The following is a 23,684-nucleotide window of genomic DNA, read 5'->3' as shown; positions in this document are numbered from 1 at the left end:
CTTTTCTGGTTGTCGTTTTATTTTCTTTGTTACATCCTTTGAAACACAATGTTTCTAATTTTGATGAAGACCAGTACATTTTCTTTTATCACTGAGCTTTCGATGCCATATCTAAGAAACTATTGCCAAATCCAAGGCCATAAAGATTTGTTATTTTTTATTCTAAGAGTTTTATAGTTTTGCAATTCAGAAACATAAAATCAAATACTGCATGTTCTTACTTAAAAATGGGAAATAAATAATGTGTACACATGAACAAAGAGTGTAAAATGATAAGACTGTAGACTCAGAAGGGTGAGAGGGTGGGAGGGGGAAAGGTGATGAGAAATTACTTAGTGGATACAGTGTACATTGTTCCAGTGATAAAGCTCAGACTTCACTCCTAACAAAATTGCACTTGGACTCCTTAAATTTATACAATTTTAAAAAATGGTTTTAGAGTTTTGGTTCTGTGATTAACTTTATAATGTTTTATTGTGGTAAAGCATATGTAATAAGCTTTGCCATTTTAAACATAGAATTCAGAGGCATTAATTACATTCAGAATGTTGTGCAATCATCAAAACTATGTATTTCCAAAAATTTTTTTCACCCCAAACTGAAACTCTGTACTCATTAAGCAATAACTCCTCATTCTCCCTTTTCTCCCAAGTCCCTGGTAGGAATAAATTTTATGGTATTTCAATTAATTTAAATGTAAAAAACTAAATGCAGCTGGTGGCTATCATACCGGACCTCACAGTTCTAACACCACCAGTATCAACCCCCGGACAGATATAATCATTTCTAAGCTGCCTTTGCATTTATTATTATTCTATTATGGTAATCTGTAATCTATTCTCCCACAAAGCTGGACTATTCCTGTAAGAACATATCTTATACCATTTCATTCCCAGCTCTGAATCCTCCAGTGGTTACCTATCACAATTAACAAAGAAATCCAAGCTCTTTACTATGGTCTGTGTTTATCTGCTCCTCAGACTGTGCATTCTCCTTTCCTGCTCCCAGTGCCTGCAGCCTGACTGGTCTTTGTAGTGATCTTTGAGCTCATCAAGTGCTGTCTGTATTCAGACTCTGCACAGTGTCTCTTCTCTCTGCCCTCTAGACATTCGCTTAACTCACTCCATCATACCATTCTGACCTGCTCAAGTGTCACCTCCTCAAAAAGATTGTTCCAGAGCTCCCTATCTAAAGTAGCAGTCCCTGACAGCCTGAATGTGATTACTGTACCTTATTTTCTTTGTATTATTATACTTTTTATTTGGACAGATTTTTATCTGTCACCAAGGCTGGGGTGCAGTGGCACAATCATGGATCACTGCAGCCTCAAACTCTGGGGCTCAAGCAGACCTCCTGTTTCAGCCTCCCAAGTAGCTGGGACCACAGGTGAGCACCACCACACTTGGCTAATATATTTCTTCATAGCACTTAGTACATCCATCACTTTAGTGTGCAACTGTTTATGCATTTATATTCTATCTCTGTCACTATACTGCAAGCTCCATAAAGACAGACCTTCTCTCTCCAGTTCCCATAATACTACCCAGTATAAAATAGGCTGTAAGTAAACATTTATTGAGTACATAAAAGAAGAATCTTATTCATGTCAAGGCTGTAATCTATGTTAGACTCAAAGAGATAGTCTCCTGACTAAATGGAAGTGTTTCTTTATTGAAGCATGCCTTTAAAAAAAGTGTTGCACATGATTAAAATGTGAAATGCCTGATGCAAATATTGCACAAAAAAATAGAATGAAAGTGATGAATACAGCCAAAAAAGACAGCCAAATTCCATTTTAGCAATAAAGTAAAATATAATCTACTGTCAGGGGAAGGTAACTTGAAGTACTTGAGATGTTCTTTAATTTAAAAATCCAAAAATATTTTTAGCTTTAGTTACTATAAAAAATGTTTAAGCATTTTCCATTTGAAATAAAATTTTAATTTCATGTTTTGTCAGTTTAGTTTCCCTAAATAAATAGAAAATAGTAAGATATCACATACTAAAAAAATCAACTTCTTTGGTAATAAATCAGTTCAACTGTCAGACCAAAACATAGTTACATTTTACCCAATGTCATGCTGACCAATTTGATCAAACGCCACTTCCTTATAACTAAGAGAAATGCAAAGATGTAGACTTTATGTTGAGTGAGAGAGGTAAGGATTACTAGGAGCTAGATAATTGTTTTACTAATCAAGTTCGATTTTCATTACTATTTTGTGTCTATGTTAATTAATGGTCTTGATTCAAGAAAATTTTAAAAACTCATCTTCTCAGTCAGGTAAAATATTAACAAATAGGCATAGAAATGAAGGCATTTAACACAGTCATAGTTTACATTTTAAAATTAAAATACTTCTAGAAATAACAAAAAAAGAAAAAAGACAGATATAAAAACAAATGAACTTAATTTTTGGTGCAAAGCACTCATTACTAAGCCTAACACAAATATTTTGGTAAAGGCTTTCTAACACTGACATTCTTCTCATGACTTAAAGGAGCCACTAATTTTACTTTTGACATATATTTAGTTTTAATGCTAAAAGCTAAAAGGAGCCTATTATTTTATTTATAATTTGTGGTCTGCATGTACATCATCATCCATTGAGTCTACTAAAGTTTCTGAAAGTTTCAGAAACAGTAACATAAGAATACTTTTTCCAGCCACACACAGTGGCTCACGCCTGTAATCCCAGCACTTTGGGAGGCCAAGGTGGGGGGATCACCTGAAGTCAGGCATTCGAGACCAGCCTAATGAACCTGGTGAAACCCCATTTCTACTAAAAATACAAAATTAGCTGGGCGTGGTGGCACATGCCTGTAATCCCAGCTACTCATTTAATGACCACATGTGAAGTTTCTTTTGAACTAATTTTACCTACCTATTTTTATTGCTTTTTTTGCTCCTATTAGAAAAAATATTAAAGTTCCTGTTACTACAAACACAATCTATTCAAATCTAAGCATAGTGCTTATCTTAAAAGATCTGTATGCTTGGAATTATGGAAATCCTATTCTCCATTTAAAATACTGCTTTCCAGTAAGCCAAATGGGGCAATTGTGGCTCACAATCATAAGTTATTAAATATTAATACCATCATCTAGATGGAACTTTTAGTTATCTGCATGTTCAAATTGTTTTAACTTATAATAAGTCAGAAACTATACATTTTTATAAACTATAAAAATAAACTAAAAATATATTTATCAATGCATTTTTTTTTCAGTTTTAAAATACTTAGCCCCAGGATTATTTCTAGTTGATGTAACACTAGATTTCAGATGATGTGAATGTAGAAACTAGAAATATCCTGGTTGACTCTGCTTCACTTTCTGCCTTCATTTAGCACACAAACATAGCAGCACAATGAAAGCCAGCAATGCTACCCCTTTTGAAAAACACACCAGTGCCCTTCTAGGGAGAATATATGTGTGAAAAGATTCATCTGAAAGTCATGCCATCTTCTTTTTGATTTAGACTTATATATGACAAATAATACAAATAAAAATTTAACACTGGCATATAATCAGAAAATTATTCTAAAAATTCCTTCTGACACATTATTCTTTTTCACCAAAATGGTTGTGATGAAATGATTGCCTTTGCAGGACTGTTGCCTTAAATAACCAACACTCCCGTTTCATTGTTCTTGAACTTTAACCATAATGCTTTCATGCTTTTTCTAGAAATTTTATTTCCTAATTATGTCACTTAGGTATGATTACCATAGCTTCATATTTTCAAAAATGGTTCTAAAAAAACTTAAACCACTGACCATCTTTGTTTCCCAAAGGAGTAGTGTAATAAATTAACACTATCATCTAGCGTACTGTAAATAGATGAAAAATAAAGATGTAGAGCAGGGGTGTCCAATCTTTTGGCTTCCCTGGGACACACTAGAAGAATTGTCTTGAGCCATACATAAAATACACAAATGATGATTAAAAAAAATCCCAAAAAACTCATAATGCTTTTAGAAAGTTTATGGATTTGTTTAGGGCTGCAGTGAAAACCATGTTGGGCCACATGCAGCCTGTAGGCCATGAGTTGGACAAGCTTGATGTACAGTCATTTATTTTAGCTGCACACTCAAGACTAAGGACAAGAGCTTTCAGAGAAAACAGCTTATAGGATGTCAGGAGACCTGTTATAGAAACCTTCACCCCTATGTCTAAAGGGGACAAAATTCTATGTCTTCCACCCTTAATTCCGACCATTAACCAAAACTGGAGAAATCTAACATGGCATTATATCACAAAGTATTTTATTATTTTTATTTTGGATTCAAGGATACACGTGCAGATTTGTAACATAGGTATACTGCATGACGTTGAGGTTTGGGCAATTAATAATCCCATTGCCCAAGTAGTGTACATTATACATGACAAGTACTTTTTAACCTTTGTTCCCCTTCTCCCTCCATTTTGGAATCCTTAGTGTTTATTTTTCTCATCTTTGCTTCTATGTGTACCCAATGTTTAGCTTCCACTTATAAGTGAGAAAATGTAGTATTTGGTTTTCTGTTCTGTGTTAATTTGCTTAGAATCATGACCTTGAGCTGCATCCATATTGCTGCAAAGAGTATTACATGATTCTTCTTCAGTGGCTGCATAGTATTAGATGGTGTGTAATTACCTAATTTTTAAAATCCATCTTAAGATTTATGGGCACATGGTTTCATTCCATGTCTTTGCTATTGTGACTAGTGCTGCAATAAACATACGAGTGCAGGTGTATTTTTGGTAGAATAATTTATTTGTATTAGGGTATATGCCCAGTAGTGAGGCTGCTGGGTCAAATGGTAACTTTAGTTTTAGTCCTTTGAGGAATCCCCAAAATACATTCTACAGGAGCTGAACTAATTTGCATTCCCACTAAGAGTATATCAGGGTTCTCTTTTCTACACAATTTTAACATGGTTTTTTTTGTTTTTTGTTTTTACTTTTTAATAATAGCCATTTAGACTGGGGTGAGATGGTATCACATTGTGGTTTGGATTTACATCTCTCTAATCATTAAAAATGTTGATCAATTTTTCATATTTGTTGGCTGCTTTTTTTGTCTTTCTTTTAAAAGTATATGTTCACATTTTTTGTCAACATTTTTTCTTAAATTCCTTATAAAACGTATATATTAGTTATTTGTTGTATGCAGTTTACACATATTTTAGCCCATACTGTAGGTTGCCTGTTTATTTTGTTAATAGTTTCTCCTGCTGTGCAGGTCACAATTTTTAATTTTTATTTTTGTTGCTTTCACTTTTGAGGATGTAGTCATTAATTCTTTACAGAGACCAATGCCAAGGAGAGAATTTTCTAGGTGTTCTTCTGGGGTTTTTATAGGTTGAACTCTTACAGATAAGTCTTTAATATATCTTGAGTTAATTTTCTATATCATGAGAATTAGGGGTCGAGTTTTCCTCTTCTGCATATGACTAACCAGTTTTTCCAGCAACTTTTTTTGGGTAGGGAGTTATTTCCATTTGTTTCTGTTGATGCTGTCAAAAATCAATTAATTGTAAGAGTTCAGCTTCATTTCAGGGCTCTCTCTTCTGTTCAATAGGGGTGTGTGTGTGTGTATCTGCATCCATGTTATATTGGTTACCATAGCTTGTGGTAAATTTGAAGTTTGGTAACATAATATCTACAGGTTTATTCTTTTTGTTTAGTATAGCCTTGGCTATTTGAGCTTTTTTGTTTTCATATAAATTTTAGAATAGTTTTTTGTCTAATTTTATAAAAAATGTCATTGGTAGAGTGATAGAAATAGAAATAAACAGTCGATTGCTTTGGGCAGTATGAACTTTTTAATAATTCTAATCCATTAGCATGAAATACTATCCCATTTATTTGCACTATGTCTGATTTCTTTCAGTAGTGGTTTGTAGTTCTTCTAGTAGAGTTATTTAACCTCCTTTGTTTAATGGATCACTATTTTATTTTTTGTTTCTGGCTATTGTAAACTGGATTGTGTTCTTAATTTTGCTCTGCTTAAGTGTTACTGGTGTATAGAAATGTTCCTCATTTCTGAAAGTTGTTTTGCTTTTTGTTGTTGTTGCAGAGATTTTCCTGAAGTCATTTATTAGGCTTAAGAGTCTTTTGGAGGAGTCTTTGAAGTAGGTGGAAAATTATATCATCAGTAAAGATAGATAAGTTGACTTCCTCTTTTCTTATTTGAGTGCTTTTCTTTCTTTATCTTGCCTGATTGTTCTGGCTAAAACTTTCAAAACTATGTTGAATAGGAGTAGTGAAAGTGCACATTCTTTTCTTATTTCAATTTTTAGGAAGGATGCATTAATCTTTCACCTGTTCAGTGCGATGTTGGCTGAGGATTTGTCTTATATGGCTGTTATTATTTTGAGGTATGTTCCTTCAATGCCTAGTTTTTTGAGAATGTTTTTCATAAATAGATATTACATTTTATTAATTGCTATTTCCACATCTATTGAGGTAATGTGGTTTTGTTTTTTAATTATTTTTATATGTTGAGTCACATTTATAGATTGCACATGTTAAAACATTCCTGCATTCACAGAATAATGTCCACATAGTTGCAGTGAAATAACTTTGATTTCCTGACTCAGTTTGCAAGCATTTCATGAATAATTTTTGTGTCTGTATTCATCAGGGATATTGGCCTGTAATTTTTTTTGTTGTGTCTTTACCAGATTAATATATCAAGATGAGACTGATATTATATGATAGAATTAATTAGGAAGGAGTCCCACTTTGGTTTTTTGGAATACTTTCTGTAGAATTACAGCCAACTCATTTTTGTATACATGATAAAATCATGCTGTGAATGCATCTGGTTTAGCACTTTTTATAATTGGTAGATTTTTTTTTTATCACCAATTCAATTTACTTTCACATTTTTGGTTTCTTCAAGACTTCTATTTATTCCTGATTCAGTCTTGGGAGGTTGTATACTTCTAAGAGTTTATTCATTTCCTCTAGATTTTCTAGTTGGTGTGCACAGAGATATTTATAGTAGTCTGCAAGTATCTTTTGTATTTTTGTGGGATTGGTTGTCACAACTGTAACATTCAAATAGATGCATAATGAAAGTGTAACAAAATGGACACATAGGCCAATAGAGCAAAACAGAAAGACCAGAAATAAATTCATGTATTTACAGACAACTGATTGTAAATAAAGATGACAATTTTTTTAAAAAAAGAACAGTCTCTTTTATAAACGATGTTGAGAAAATATATATCCACATGCAAAATAATAAAATCAGACCTCCATCTCACACCATATATAAAAATTAACTCAAATTAGATACTTAAATGTGAGACCTGAAAATCTAAAACTAAGATGAGGAAATATAGAATGAATGCTCCATAACATTGGTCTGGGCAGTGACTCTTGGGTTTAACCTCAAAATTTTAGGGGGAAATAGACAAATCAGATTCCTTAAAATTAAGAAGCTGCTGCACACCAACAGATACGATCAGCAGAATAACATAAATGAAAAATGGAAGAAAATGTTTGCAAATTATACATGTGAAAAGCAGTTAATATCAAAAATATATAAGAAACTCAAAGGACTATACAACAAAAAACAAATAACCATTAAAAATAAGCAAAAGATCTATATAAATAATTTTCAAAGAAAGACATACATATAGCTTGGCAGATAGATGAATATGGCTCAAAGTCAATTATCATCAAGGAAAGGCAAACCAAAACAACTCTAAGATATAAACTCATTCCTGTTAGAATGTTTAAAAAAATTGTTGGTAAATTTGAAGAAAGAGAAAGAGGAAAGCTTTCCCACTGTTTGTGTCAATGTAAATAAAAACAGCCATTATGAAAAATAGAAATTTTGCAAAACAATTAAAATCTAACATGTAATTGAGCTACTGGATATCTATCACAAAACAAATGAAACTAGATTGATGAACCGACATCTGCAATTCTGTTTGTTGCAGCACACTTTACAGAAGCCAAAATATAGAATCAACATATGTGTCCATTGTCCAATGAGGAAATACAGACACTATGGTATATATATATATATATATATACATATGTATATATATATATATACACATATATATATACACATATATATATATATGGAATACTGTATTTTAAACAGAAAATCTTATTTTTAATCACAAAGATAAACCTAAAGGACACTATAGTTGTTGAAATAAGGCACAGAAAGGTTAATACCTCATGATTTCACTCATATGTGGATTCTACAAAACGTATCTTGATTACATAATTACAGTTGGATAAGAAAAATAAGTTCAAGAGATTATAATGCATGTATGGTATTTCTGAAAAAATGCTGACAGTAAATGTTGTCTTCTCACCACAAAAATAATAACTATGTGAGGCAAAGCAGTTGACAATTACCTAAAATTAGGCATTGACAATGTATATTTACTTCAAAATACTATTTTACAAAATAAATACATATTTTATCAGTTAATTTAAAAATAAATTTATAAAAACTATTAAAAATGACAATGTTTCAAATTCTGACCCTGTGTTTTTGTCATAAACCTGTCTGAATAGTATGAAAGATACATAGTTCTTATGCTGTATTGTCACCTAGTCAGTCATGACCATATGAACTCATTTACCACCATGTTCGGGACCCAGCACAGAGCATGGGAGAAGCCAATGTACCTTAGGGCTTTTACTTTGAGCTTGGGACACCAGGAGTTTCTGGTGCCAGTGGTAATGACAGGGAAGACACAAAAAGGGCAGGTGTTACTGTGTTTCACTTGATTAAACCACTCTGAAGAGAGTAAATAAGTTTGCATCCCAGATCACTGAAGAAATTTTTTAACTCAAAAGATGCCATGATCTTTAAAATTTTTCCAGATAAAATGACCAAGGAGTTGGCTAGTTGGGTGACAAAGAATGAAACCTCTAAATTGTAAACTGCACCCAATGAAAAAGTTATACAAGTGTGAGAAATTCCTCAAGATTTTAACATTAATATGAAAAAGATTATTTCACATGTGAAATCCACAGGTGTCATTCTATTATTTTTGAATATTTAACATTCACACCAAAATAAAAGATTCTGAATGAAAACTTAAGTTGAGCTGTAAGTATGTAATAAAAAATTAAATTTAACATTCTCCACTTACCATCAACTTTTCTAAGACATATCTTCTAACTAATTTTATATTTTCCACACATTGTGTTAAAATTTTTTTTTTTTTTTTTGAGATGAAGTCTTGCTCTGTCATCAGGCTGGAATGCAGTGGTGCAATCTCAGCTCACTGCAACTTTTGCCTCCTGGGTTCAAGCAATTCTCATGCCTCAGCCTCCTGAATGGCTAGGTCAACAGGTGCATGGCACCATGCCCAGGTAATTTTTGTATTTTTAGTAGAGATGGGGTTTCACCATATTGGCCAGAAAGGTCTTAATCTCTTGACCTAGTGATTCTCCCACCTCAGCCTCCCAAAGTGCTGGGATTACAGGTGTGAGCCACCACACACAGACAGTGTTAAAATTTAATAAAAGTTTGGTTTTACAAAGACAAGAAATTCTGACTGATTTATTCCTGTCACTTGCGAACACTGCATGCTTTTTATCTCAATTAATGGATCTGAAAGTTACATTGACAAACTTTCATCAGAACCTACAAAGTACTGTGTGAAATGACATGGCACAAAACAAACAGCAATAAAAATGTAGCCATAACACAAAGAAGAAAAAGAAGGGCTGTGATGCATACACAGTTGGGATAAACACAAGCAGACACAAACAAAACTAAAGATAATCAGAAAATAAGCAGAATGTCTCTTTAAATTCAGAAAGAGTCAATTTTGCAGCATAAGAACAATGTCCTCTCCATATACAGAATCGATTTTATTTCTTCACTATGCATATTTCTTTACTTGGAGCTACAAACTAACTCCAGCAGAAATATTTATGGCCAATAATGGTGCATCTATTACACAGCAAGCATTGTGTTTGCTACATTTACATATCAAAATATCTTTATGACTTATGAAGCCTCCCCAGTATTTACCTAAACAAATTGGCTGAATGAATAAATTCACCTATGTCAATTATAAAGGGTAAAAGGAACAATAAGGAAACTTAGCTTAGACAGGTTTCTCCAATTAAAATAACAAAATGGGATGTTCTAACTAAATGAAATATAAGCTGGTCGGATGCAGTGGCTCATGCCTGTAATCCCAGCACCTTGGGAGGCCAAGGTGGGTGAACCACGAGGTCAGGAGTTCGAAGCCACTCTGGCCAGTATAGTGAAACACAGTCTCTACTGAAAATACAAAAACATTAGCTGGGCATGGTGGCACATGCCTGTAGTCCCAGCTACATAGGAGGCTGAGGCAAGAGAATTGCTTGAGCCCAGCAGGCGGAGGTTGTAGTGAGATGAGATCCCACCACTGCACTCTAGCCTGGGCAACAGAGCAAGACACCATCTCAAAAAAAAAAAAAAGAAAAAAGAAAGCAACAAAAGAAATATAAGTTAATACACTCATTGTGAAATAACATTGAAAAATTATTTTGTGTGCATTACTAAATTTTATGAAAATTCTTAGAATACCTGAGCAACTTACATAATGAATACTTAATAAATCATAAACACAAAAAATATGAAAAAAATATCAGTCTACCATGAGTACCAGGCACATGAAAGAAAGAATTTGCATGGAAAGATTCGGAAACGCAGTCCATAAGACTTCACAGTAATTAATTAAATAAAATGCAGAGAATACAGACATTATTCAAAATCACTGAGGTTTCTGGTTTTCTAGTAAATGATTTGTCCACTTTATTAAAGTGATATTTTGTTCCAATATTGCTTGTCTTCTGAAAATAGGTACACTCACACTCACACACTTGCCCCACAATTTTCTTACACCTAATGTTTATCTTAAGAGTAATATAAGTAAAAACTAACAGTCTGTATGAGTTTACAGGCAGAGAGGCCACTTGTTCAAAATATATATGACAAATTTTTAAAAATATTCATTCAGGACTTAGAAATGTGAGGTTTCTTATTATACTACTATGTAATTATTATTGTGACCATAAAAAACCTCTGTAGCAAGTAATAATTTACTTGTACATTTTTAAATAACTAAAAATGTTTAATTGGATTGTCTGTAATACAAAAAAAAATGCACTACGTAATGAATACCTCATTTACTCTGATGTGATTACAAGTTGTATGCCTGTATGAAAATATTCTATATATGCCATAAATAGGTAAACAATACTATGTTCCTACAAAAATTTAAAACGTTAAACAAATGTACATTTTACCCATTGAAACAATACTCAAACTTTTCAGTTTAATGCCACAGGCAAAAGAGATTGCTAGAGAGGTCATTCTACTATGTTACCATCTTTTATCTACATCTTGAATAAGGTGGGATACGTTAAAGTTGGTGACATAACACTTTACTAAATGCACGTCTTAAAAAGTTTAAAACTATTTCGTTTAATTTAAAAGCTAAGTTATCACAGTCTTATAAAAGAATTTTAAAATTCCCTACATTTTATTACATAAAAGTACAATTGGTCAATTTACTACTAAAACTCAAAGTTTTCCTCTCACTATAATGCAGAATATTACTCTAAACACATAACTCATGCATCACATGAACAATGTTAAAAGTCAGCCATAAAGAGCCTCTCCAATTAGATTTTCAATATGCACTTACATTTTAATATCCTTACTCTTCCATGGAAAAGTTACTGAATGATGCCTACCTAATAAGAAAGGAATCTCTCAGATTTCTGATGCAACAGAAATTGATGACATGCTTTTACACAAACAACAAGAAAAAAGGAACAGCATGAAGCAATTTTACAGTTGAATTACCTCACTATTTGCTTTTCAAAAAATCTACATTTTTTTTTTTCAAGGAAAAACGTATACCTTGAATGTAATTATAACTCACCAAAAAATAATCTTCCACTCCTCTTAAACTTATATACAAATAAATTATCCAAAAGTTTTAGCTTTGGATTACTTTCTATACAGAACATTCTGATTTAGTGTAATGTCTTAAGCGCCAATGCCTTAGTTCTTCCTACTGTGAATTTTCTAAAGTTTACAAAGACTTAATTTTTACTAAATATTTTTACACATGTATTCCATCTGCAAAAATATTTTCATTATAAACTGCATGGTGTTTTGTAAGCTGTAGTTTCTGAACAAATGTTTTTCCACATTTATTACATTTGTATGGTTTCCTTCAACATAAATTCTCTGATGCTGAACAAGTTTGAGTAATTCCTTTAGACTTTTCTTCTAGCATAAAATCTGTACATTATACAGGGCAAGTAAAGGTATTACAACCCTCTTTATATTTGTAATGTTTGTCTCCAGAATACTCTTTTTTATTTTAAGAGTTTATATTTTCCAAGGTCTTTCAACAGTAATTACATTTATAATAATTTTATTAAGTATGAACTTCCTGATGTTGACTATGATGTGAGCAGATAGAAATGGCTTTTATAATTTTTCAAGTATAAACACTTTTATGTGCCATAAGGTATGAGCATGTTAGAAGTTTTGACACATTCTTTATTTGTAGAGATTTTCTCCACTATCAATTATTTTACCTACAGTAAGATGTGACAACCATTTAAAGGCCTTGCCACATTGTTCAGTTTTCTGAGGTTTCTCACTGATATTTCTCCAATGCCTAGGAAAGTTTGAGGTGTATTCATAAGCTTTGCCAAACTTTTTTTAGGTTCATAGGCATAATCTTTAGTATGAATTATGGCTGGATATATTTGAGCAATACTTAAAAGATTTTGCCACAGTCTTCTGACTTGTATGAGTTTTTTCCAGTATGAATTCTCATAAGTTTAGTAAGGCTAAAGGACTGGTTAAAGGCTTTCCCACGTTCTTTACATTTGTGGGATTTCCCTTCAGTATGACCTCTCTTATGTTGAGTAAACTTGAGGAACAAGAATAAGTTTTGCCACATTCTTGACATTTGTAGGGTATCTCTCCAGTATGAACTCTCTTATGTTTAGTAAAGCTTAAGGACCAGTAAAAGGCTTTGCAACATTCTTCACATTTCTGGATTCCTCTCCAGTATGAATTCTCTTATGTATAGTAAGGCCTGAAGACTGCTTAAAAAGCTTTGCTACATGCTTCACATTTGTAGGGTTTCTCTCCAGTATGATTTCTCTTAAGTTCATTCAGTTTTGAGGATTGTTTAAAGGCTTTGCCACATTCTTCACATTTGTAGGGTTTGTCTTCAGTATGAACTATGTTATGTTGAGTAAGGGTTGAGGAAAAGGAAAAGACTTTGCCACATTCTTCACATTTGTAGGTTGTATCTCCAGGATAAATTTTCTTATGTTTATTCAGTTTTGAAGATTGTTTAAAGGTTTTGTCACATTCTTCACTCTTGTAGGGTCTCTCTTTAGTATGAATTCTCTCATGTATAGTAAGACCTGAAGACTGCTTAAAATCTTTGCCACATTCTTCACTTTGGTAGGGTTTCTCTTCAGTATGAATTATCTCATGTTGTCTTAGGTGTGAGAACCTGTGAAAGAACTGGCCACATTCTTTACACTTGAAAGGTTTCTTTCCAGTATGTCTTCTCCTAAGTCTATTTGAATTTGAAAATTTCCTAAAGACTTTCACACATGTATTACATTGAAGTATTGTGCTCTGAGTAATCGACAAACATTGGTTAAGTCCATTATAACCTCCTTCCTGCACCTTAGATGCATTCAAACTTTTACAGGGTTTTCTTATTTGTAAATTCTCATGTCTACATTTCCCATATCTTCTGAGCATCACTTTTTGAAATGAATTTTTTATGTTCTGATCTAGCCAAAGGTCTTGGGTGAAATGAGAACACAGCTGAAAGAAATAAAAATAACAAATTATCTCACTAGGCCCATGTGAATATACAAATCTATTGTTTACAAATCTAATACATAAAATTATACAAAGTACATTAGCAACATGGCATAACAAAAATACCACAGGTCCTAATTGTTTTATAGACTTATAACAAAACTGTACTGACCAAAATGTCTTTATGGAAAATCTAGAAATGAGTTAAGTGTGTTCAGTGTACCAGGTGAGCGAAATGCCACAAGCCATACTGAATGGATAGAAAAGTTTGTTACATTTGCCCAACACCTTTCCTCCTCCATAATGCAGCATGGCACTTTTAGAAGTAAATTGCAATGCCTGGCATCTTCCTCAATATAGAAAAAAAAAAAAACTGGCTCATGTATTTTTACTTCTGGCTTCTGGGCACTTTTACAGAGACTTGTTTCTGTCTCCAATGACAAAATGTGCTGAAAGAAATGATAGTATACTTTCAAATAACAGCTTGAGTCTGCTGAGACCAAAGGTAAATGTTACAGCAACAAACTACAGTACCACAGACATGCAATATGTATAGGAAGTAATTACAGACTGTTGAGAAACACAGGCAAACCCCTTTAAATGAATAATCAACACAAAATTCCACACGAGACACATCATAACATATTTGATAGGCTCCCAGAATCTCTAGTTGAAGCAATTGGTTTCAGACTATGTTAGGACAACACCGCATTATAAAGATTGTGACAGGTAGCTGTTTGTTAATGTCCAAATCTCAACCAAAAAGTACAATACATACAAAATATTACAGTGACATGGCCTAAGTAAAAAAAAACAACTTAAAACTGTCAGAAAACAACCATGAAAATAAAGATGTACATATTAATTTTAAAAATTTAACCTAAATGGGAACACAGGTAACTAAAATAAAAAAAAAATCGAATATCAAGGAAAAGATGAAAAATATAATAGAAATTATGGAAGTAGAAAATACAAATAGAAATAATGACTGAGGCCAGGTGTAGTGGTTCATGTCTGTAGTCCCAGCACTTTGGGAGTTTGAGGCAGGTAGATCACTTGAACCTAGGGAGTTCAAGTTTAAATTGGGAAATATGGCGATACTTCCCTCTATAAAAATTTAAATTAGTCAGGTGTATTGGCACACACCTGTGGTCCCAGTAAACAGGAGGCTGAGGTAGGAGGATCATGTAAGCCTAGGGAATCCAAGGCTGCAGTAAGCTGCAATCATGCCACTGTACTCAAACCTGGCTGACAGAGCAAGACACTGTCTCAAAAAATTAAGAATACCTGAGAAATTCTCAAAAGTAAGAAAACAAGGTTGTAAAAATGAAGAAGCTCAACATACTAAAACTAGGAAACACACAGATCCATAACAAGACATGCAAAGCAAAGTTCCCAAAGTCACAGACAAGAAGAGAATCTCAAATGCTGGAAAACACATAATTACGGTTCTATGATATAACCAGTGACTCTTTCAACAGAAACCTTGCAGACCAGAAGGAAATTGTGTGCAATAGTTGACGTGCCAAGCGAAAAATAACTTCTATGTAAGAATAATATAACCAGCAAAACTGTGCTACAAAATGAAGAAAAAGGAAAGACCTCTAAAGATAACCAAATGTGGAAAAATTACATCAACACTACATGTGCCCTACAAAAAATGCTGAGAAGAGTCCTCCTACTAAAGCTATATGATGCTAAAAAACAAAATTATCATACAAAAATAGGTAGCTTTCTGGGAAAAGTATAAAGATATGCAAATATTTATACAAAAAAATCCTGTAGCATTATCATAATAACCAAAAAATGTTTTATTTAATTATTCTCTAAAATTTAAAGATAAAAGCTAAAAATAATAATGAACATCTGTTAATAAATATATAACATAAATAGATATGTTTAGTGACATCAATAACTAAGTTGAGGACAGATGTAATAAGAAATAATTTGTGCATGAACCCGAATTTAAATTTCACCACTTCAAAATATATTGTTGAAATTTTAAGAGGTTTTTATATAATCCTGAAGGCACCCACAAAGAAAATGTCTGTATAGATACAAAAAAGGAAATAAGAAAGAAGTGACAGCCTATTCATACAAAAATAAAAAAGACACAAAGGAAGACAGAATGAGGAACAGACATACAAGAATCATTAAACAATAAAATAACAATAATCTTTGTCTTCAGAAAATAAACATTTTAAAAATAGCCTTTCCAATCAATACACATACATTGAATAGAGGGATTATATAAAATTTTATATACCAAGATCCAACTTGCCTTTCTTCAAGAGTCACTTGAGATCTAGTAGTGAAATCAAACTGAAAGTGGCAAGTGGAAGAAGACATTTCAGGCAAACATTAACCAAATGAGAGCAGAAGAGACCAAATTGTATTATACAAAATACATCGTAAGTCAACAACTCTCATTTTATAAAATATACTTTATGTCAAAATTCACAAGAGGAAAAAGGTCATTAAACAATAATAAAGATATTTATCGAAAACATATGATGACAAATATGTGCATGCATATATTTATATGTTTGTGTGTGTATGTGTATTTCTCACATTAAGTTTCCAAAAATACAAAGCAAAAATTAACAGAATTAAAGCAACAAATAGAGAGCAATATAATTAAAATAAGATATTTTAATACTTCAATTTCTGCAATGAACAATAAAACATAACAATATTAATAATGGAAAAGAGGGCCGGGTACAGTGGCTCATGCCTGTAATCCCAGCACTTTGGGAGGCCGAGGCAGGCGATCACGGGGTCAAGAGATGGAGACCATCTTGGCTAACACAATGAAACCCGGTCTCTACCAAAAATACAAAAAATTAGCAGGGCGTGGTGGCAGGTGCCTGTAATACCAGGTACTCAGGAGGCTGAGGCAGAAGAATGGCATGAACCCAGGAGGCGGAGCTTGCAGTGAGACGAGATCGCACCACTGTACCCCAGCCTGGGCGAGAGCAAGACTCTGTCTCAAAAAAAAAAAAAAAAGGAAAAGGAAAAGAGAAACTGGAAGCAGTACAGATGGGGACAAGTGGCTCATGCTTGTAATTCCAGCACTTTGGGAGGCCAAGGACAGATCACCTGAGGTAAGGAGTTTGAGACCAGCCTAGCCAACATGGCGAAACCCCATCTCTACTAAAACCCCATCTCTACTAAAAATAGCCAGGTGCGGTAGCAGGCGTCTGTAATCTCAGCTACTCAGGAGGCTAAGGCAGGAGAATTGCTTGAACCAGGGAGGCGGGGTTTGCAGTGAGTCGAGATTGCGGCACTGCAATCCAGCCTCAGCGACAGAGCAAGACTCCATCTCAAAAATAAAAAAATATACAAAGAAAGCAGTATAAAACAATATTATGCCTAAAAAGAACACTCCTTAACAATAGCAGGGTACAACCATCCTCAATAGCTCACATACATTCTCTTTGATAAACTGCCTGTTAGGCCATGATAAAAAAAAAACTTACTAAATCTTTAAAAATTGAAATTGATAGATTACTCTTTATGACCAAAATGGAATGAGAGTAGAAATCAACAAAAACAAAACTAAAAAATTTACAAATACATGAAAATTAAACAACACACTCTTCAGCATGCTCAAAGGGTAAAATAATTAATATTCAGCATGATTGAAGGGTAAAATAATTAATATTGTGAAGATGCCAATACTGCTCAGTGTAATCTACAGATTTAATGCAATCCGTTTCAAATATCTAATTTTATTTTAGCAGAAATAGAAAAAGCAACCCCAAAATTATATGAAATTTTAAGAAACAATGAAACACCCAATAATCTTCAAAGAGAGCAACAACTTTGGAGGCATCACAACTCCCTGATTTCAAAACACATTATATAGACTTAAAACAATTTGATTTGGTTATAAAAAGTGAACTAGACCAAATAAACAGAATGTAGTATAAATATAAACTCTCACACATATAATCACAGGAAGAGTTATTTGCCCATCCATAATTTTTTTTTTTTTCAGATGGAGTCTCACTCTGTTGCCCAGGCTGGAGTGCAGTGGCACAATCTAGGCTCACTGCAACCTCCGCCTCCCAGGTTCATGCCATTCTCCTGCCTCAGCCTCCCAAGTAGCTGGGACTGTAGGTGCCCGCCACCACGCCCAGCTAATTTTTTGGTATTTTTAGTGGAGACGGGGTTTCACCGTGTTAGCCAGGATGGTCTCAATCTCCTGACTTCATGATCCACCCACCTTGGCCTCCCAAAGTGCTGGTATTACAGGCATGAGCCATCGCACCCGGCTGCACATCCACAATTTTTATAGCATTGTTATTGACAGGCAATAGGTGAAAGCAATGCAAATTTTTCTCCCCAGATTACTGGATAAATATAATTTGAAACATAAAAACAATGGAATATTACTCAGTGTTTAAAAACAGGAAATACAGGCCGGGCACACTGGCTCACACCTGTAATCCCAGCACTTTGGGAGGCCGAGGTGGGTGAATCACCTGAGTTTGGGAGTTCAAGACCAGCCTGACCAACATGGAAAAACCCCGCCTCTACTAAAATACAAAAATTAGCCAGGCATGGTGGTGCATGCCTGTAACCCCAGCCTCCTCTCAGGAGGCTGAGGAAGGAGAATGGCTTGAACTTGGGAGGCGGAGATTGCAGTGAGCTGAGATCGCTGCACTGCACTCCAGCCTGGGCAACAAGGGCGAAACTCCGTCTAAAAAAAAAGGAAATATTCTAACAACCATAATAAACTTTCATGAAATTATGCAAAATAACGTATGTCAGCCACAAAAAATACTGTATGAATCCACTTACATGAGATATTTAAAGCAGTTAGACTCAAAAACGGGAAAACAGAATTGTTTGTAAAGGGCCAGAAAATGGGAGAAATAAGTAGTTGTTTAATGTGTATTCAGTTTTAGTTTCGCAAGACAAAAACATTCTAGAGATATGTTGTATAATAATGTCAATATGATTAATATAAACTACATATTTTTAAATTAAGGTTCTAAATTTTATGTTCTTGATAATTAAAAATAAACAGTAATAATACCTAAAAAAGGGACAAAATTGACAGTTTTTAAAATTACCTTCAAATGAAAAAAGTGTTTCTCCCACATAAAAATAGATTCCCAAACAGATTTTAGAAGTAGTAGAATTTTTATGACCACTCAGAAAAAATGACCATTGATCACTCACAAACATACAAGTCATAAACAATACAGAAATAATATGTGTATACACAACACAGAAATTATTATATTGGGAATAGACATATGACTGATTCATATTTAACTTTGGCTCCATGCTGTCTTAAAGTGTACAGAGTTGAATATCGTCATTCACAATTATCATACAAAATAAAAACTAAAAACACAATTAACTGATGTGAGGTGGCATACTCTAAAATATGAAACAAAAAAAAAATAAAATTGGCTGGGCATGGTGGCTTATGCCTGTAATCCCAGCACTTTGGGAGGCTGAGGCGGGCGGATCACGAGGTCAGGAGATCAAGACCATCCTAACACGGTGAAACCCTGTCTCTACTAAAAAATACAAAAAATTAGCTGGGCGTGGTGGCAGGTGCCTGTAGTCCCAGCTACTCGGGAGGCTGAGGCAGGAGAATGGCGTGAACCTGGGAGGTGGAGCTTGCAGTGAGCCAAGATCACGCCACTGCACTCCAGCCTGGGCGACAGAGCGAGACTCCGTCTCAAAAAAATAAATAAATAAATAAAGTAAAATGAAATAAAATAAAATTGCAAAACAAAATGAAAACATGGAATGTTAAACTTACTGAACACCATTAAGTAGATTACTACATTTGGAAAATAAATCTTAGAAGACAAATGTAGGGAAAAAGTAGTAGAGGGGTTATTTGAAGATAAAAGGATGAGAACTGTCCACATTTTTATGTGATAAAAGAAAAACTAATACCAATCAATACTGTTTGCTTTGAAATTATTTGGAATTATTCTGGAATTAAAAATAAGGAAACAATAAAGAACTTACAAAATAAACAAAAGGTGAAGCTATTTATCACCACTAGCATGGTCCCACAAGAAATGCTGCATGGTGACCAGGCACCAGTGGCTCATGTCTGTAATCCCAGAGTCTTGGGAGGCCAAGGCAGGCAGATTAGTTGAGGCTAAGAGTTCAAGATGAGCCTGAGTAACATAGTGAGATGCTGTTTATTTTTTTAATGCCAAAAAGAGTCCATATGTTGAAAAATATAATGATGCTGAATAGCCTTAAAAAACTACATGAAACTATAAAGCTTTGTGTTAAATGTAAATATATAAACACATATACTATTGTTTACTACCATAAGCATGAAGGAAAATCTCTTAAAATTCTGCTATAGAATTTGAACAAAAAAATCTGCATAAATCTGTTAACAGATACACAATATAAAATAATATTTGTAATAATAAAAAACTACCGGATGTAAGCCCAAGTGCAATGGCTCATGCCTGTAATCCCAGCACTTTGGGAGGCCGAGATGGGTGGATCACGAAGTCAGGAGTTCAAGACCAGCTTGGCTAAAATGGTGAAATCCTGTCTCTACTAAAAATATGAAAAATTAGCCGGTCGTGGTGGTGGGTGCCTGTAATCTCAGCTACTCGGGAGGCTGAGGCAGAGCATTGCTTGAAACTGGGAGGTGGAGGTTGCAGTGAGCCGAGATCACACCACTGCACTCCAGCCTGGGTGACAGAGCGAGACTCCGTCTCAAAAACAAAACAGAACAAACAAACAAAAAAACCACTACAGGATGTAAAGAGGCATAGTTTTTGTATTCAACTGAAGTTATGACATATTAATATTGTTATAACTTTAAAATGTTTTACATAATCTCCAATTACCAAAATAATTACAAGTTTATAGAAAGTATGCAATACAAAATGAGAAAGGAAGCAAAGCATAACACTACAAAATCAAAAAAAAAAACAAAAATTAAGACAGTAAAATAGGAAATGATGGAAAACATCTCTACAAGAAACACAGAAAATAATAACAATCAAAATGGTAATAGTAACTTTATTTCTCTAAGGAATCATTTTAAATATAAATTGATTAAACTAATAATAAGAAATTAAATGGCTGAATGGAATAAGAACAAACAAAATCACACAATATGCAACAAATTACACAATATTCTTGTTTGAACTTGGTGTACTCTGTTAGGACACACAACAAGCCTTATTAAGTTTAAGAAGACTAATCAGGTGTGGTGACTCACGCCTGTAGCCCCAGCACTTTGGGAGGCCAGGACTGGAAGACTGCTTAAGACCAGGATTTCAAGAGACTCACTTTAACTTTGAGTCAAATAGGTTGAAAGAAACAGAATGAAAAAACATATTCCATGCAAACAGTATCCACAATTAAGTGAGGTGGTCATAATTATATTAGACAAAATATGCTGTAAATCAAAAACTAGCATGAGGTAAAGATTGTTACTATATAATGATAACATTGGTCATTTACCAAGAATCTATAACTATTATACCTATTTAAAAGATCAGGGTTCCAAAATATATAAAGCTAATATTGACAGAAGTGAAGCAAAAAATACATAGCAACATAATAATTACAGACATCAAGACCCCACTTTAATAATGAGTGAAAGTTTAGATAAAACATCAATAAGAGAACAAAACTTGGATGACATTATAAATTGTATTAATTCATTTTGTATTGCAATAAATACCTAAGACTGTGTAATTTATAAAGAAAAAAGATTTATTTTCCTCATAGTTATGCACAATGTACAATAAGTGTGGTGCCAGCATCTCGTCTGGTGAGGGTCTAAGTAAGCTTACAATCATGGTGAAGGCAAAGAGAAACCAGACATATTGCATGGGGAGAGAGGGAGCAAGCGTGAAAAGAAAGTGCCAGGTTCTTTAAACACGCAGCTCTCATGTGAATTAATAGAGTGAGAACTCATTGATCACCAAGGGGATGGTGCGAAGTCATTTACAAGAGATTTGCCCCCATGACCCAAACACATCACACAAGGATCCACATCCTACATTGGGAATCCCATTTCAACATGAGATTTGAAGGGTACAAACATCCAAATCATATCATAGACCGACTACACATTAAAAATATGTACAGGACTCTCCAGTAAAAAGGAACAGATTGCACAATATTCTTGTTTGAACTTGGTGCATTCTGTTAGGACACATAACAAGTCTTATTAAGTTTAAGAAGACTGGCCAGGTGTGGTGGCTCATGCCTGTAGCCCCCAGCACTTTGGGAGGCCAAGGCAGGAAGACCGCTTGAGACCAGGATTTCAAAACCAGCCTGGGCAATATAGTGAGAATCCGCATTTCTACAAAAAATAAAAAAACTAGCCAGGTGTCACAGCACACGTATGTAGTCCCAACTACTTGGGATGCTGAGGTGGGAGGATTATTTGAGCTTCGAAGGTTGAGGCTGCAGTGAGCCAAGATTGTACCACTGTGCTCCAGCCTGAGTGGCGCAGTGAGAATCTGTCTCTCAACAACAACAAAAATAAATAAATAAATTTAAGATGACCAAAATTATACAGTTATGTTTTCTGACTAAAATAAAATTAAACTAGACATCAAAATCAAGAGATAAACTGGCAAATTCAAAAATATATGGAAATAAAACACACTCTTTAATATATTCTTGCTCAAGGTCCAGATAATTTAATCAAAATGTGAAAACAACTCACAGTGGTGAAGAAATTCCAATGGCACATTGTTGACCAGAAATATTGTTTAAAATTTTTTAAATTGATTATGAGCTAAAACTAGTCAAACACCCATGAGAAAGAACAAAGAGGCATTATATTCCCTGATTTCAAAATATATTAAAAAGCCACAATAAACAAAAGCAATGTGGTACTAACAGAGACAAATAAACAGACGATGGAACAAAATAGCCCAGAAATGAACCCTTCTTTATATAATCAAGTAATCTTCCACAAAGTTGCCATGACTACACAATAGAGAAAAGAAAATCTCTTCAACAAATGATGTTGAAAACTGTCTACACTTAAAAAAAAAAAGTTGTATTATTTTCTTGCACATTTTAAATAAAATAATGAAACTAAAAAACATATAATACAACTCTTAGAAGAAAAAAATAGGTAAAATACAGAACACTGGTTTTCACACTTTTTTGTAGATATGACATCATACTTATGAAAAACATAAAAAACCCCCAAATTTAACTACACTAAACTTCAAATTTTCTGCACACCAAAGAAAATATTTAGTAGAATGACAATGCCACCGAAGAAATGGGTGAAAATATTCGCAAATTACATGTGATGAGTTAATATTCAGAATTATAAACAACTAAAACTGAACAACAAACATTGAATAAATTGATTTAGAAATGGACAAAGAATTGAACTGATGTTTAATCAAAAATATATATAAGTAGAAAAAAGCACTTAATGCAAAAAAGTACCAGTTGTAGATAAATACAAAACAAAATTACAATCCAAAACAAAACCACCTCATACCCATTAGAATGGCCATGATAAATTTTTACAATGCCAAATCTGTTGAGTATGTAAAGAAATTAAAACTCATGTGAATTATTGGTGAGGAAAAAAGGATGCAACCATCATATTATGAATGTTTCTTAAAAATTAAATTACATAATTAAGGAATTCCACTTATAAACCTATATTCAAATATAAATCATATTATTTGACTGGAATATAAAATATATTTTTATATATTAATATATTTATAAATGGAATCCTAGAATTCCACTTACAAATCTATATTCAAACATAAATATAAAGGTATATACCAAATATAAATCTACATTCAAACAAAGAACCTGGAATATATATTTGAAATATTGGTAT

The 23,684-nt window shown here is 33.5% G+C and overlaps 1 protein-coding gene across 5 annotated transcripts in view; it reads right to left on the bottom strand.

Moving 5' to 3' along the window:
• Positions 1 to 9,827: 9,827 nt before the first annotated feature.
• The window catches only part of LOC129480824 (putative zinc finger protein 66), a 34,456-nt gene continuing 20,599 nt past the window's right edge, over positions 9,828 to 23,684 (bottom strand). For 4 of the 5 annotated variants that reach the window (XM_063637389.1, XM_055275200.2, XM_055275202.2 and 1 more), the window contains one exon: positions 9,828 to 13,843. In XM_063637389.1, coding sequence (XP_063493459.1) covers positions 13,103 to 13,777 — 675 coding nt within the window. In that variant the 5' untranslated portion in view covers positions 13,778 to 13,843 and the 3' untranslated portion in view covers positions 9,828 to 13,102. Of the gene's footprint in view, positions 13,844 to 14,986; positions 15,098 to 23,684 lie in introns of those variants that run through there. The other variant, XM_055275201.2, reaches the window with a different exon arrangement.

Source organism: Symphalangus syndactylus, chromosome 4, assembly GCF_028878055.3.
Source record: "Symphalangus syndactylus isolate Jambi chromosome 4, NHGRI_mSymSyn1-v2.1_pri, whole genome shotgun sequence".
NCBI lineage: Eukaryota > Metazoa > Chordata > Mammalia > Primates > Hylobatidae > Symphalangus > Symphalangus syndactylus.
Note: the sequence above shows the minus strand (reverse complement) of the source record. Positions and strands in the feature narration are given on the sequence as shown.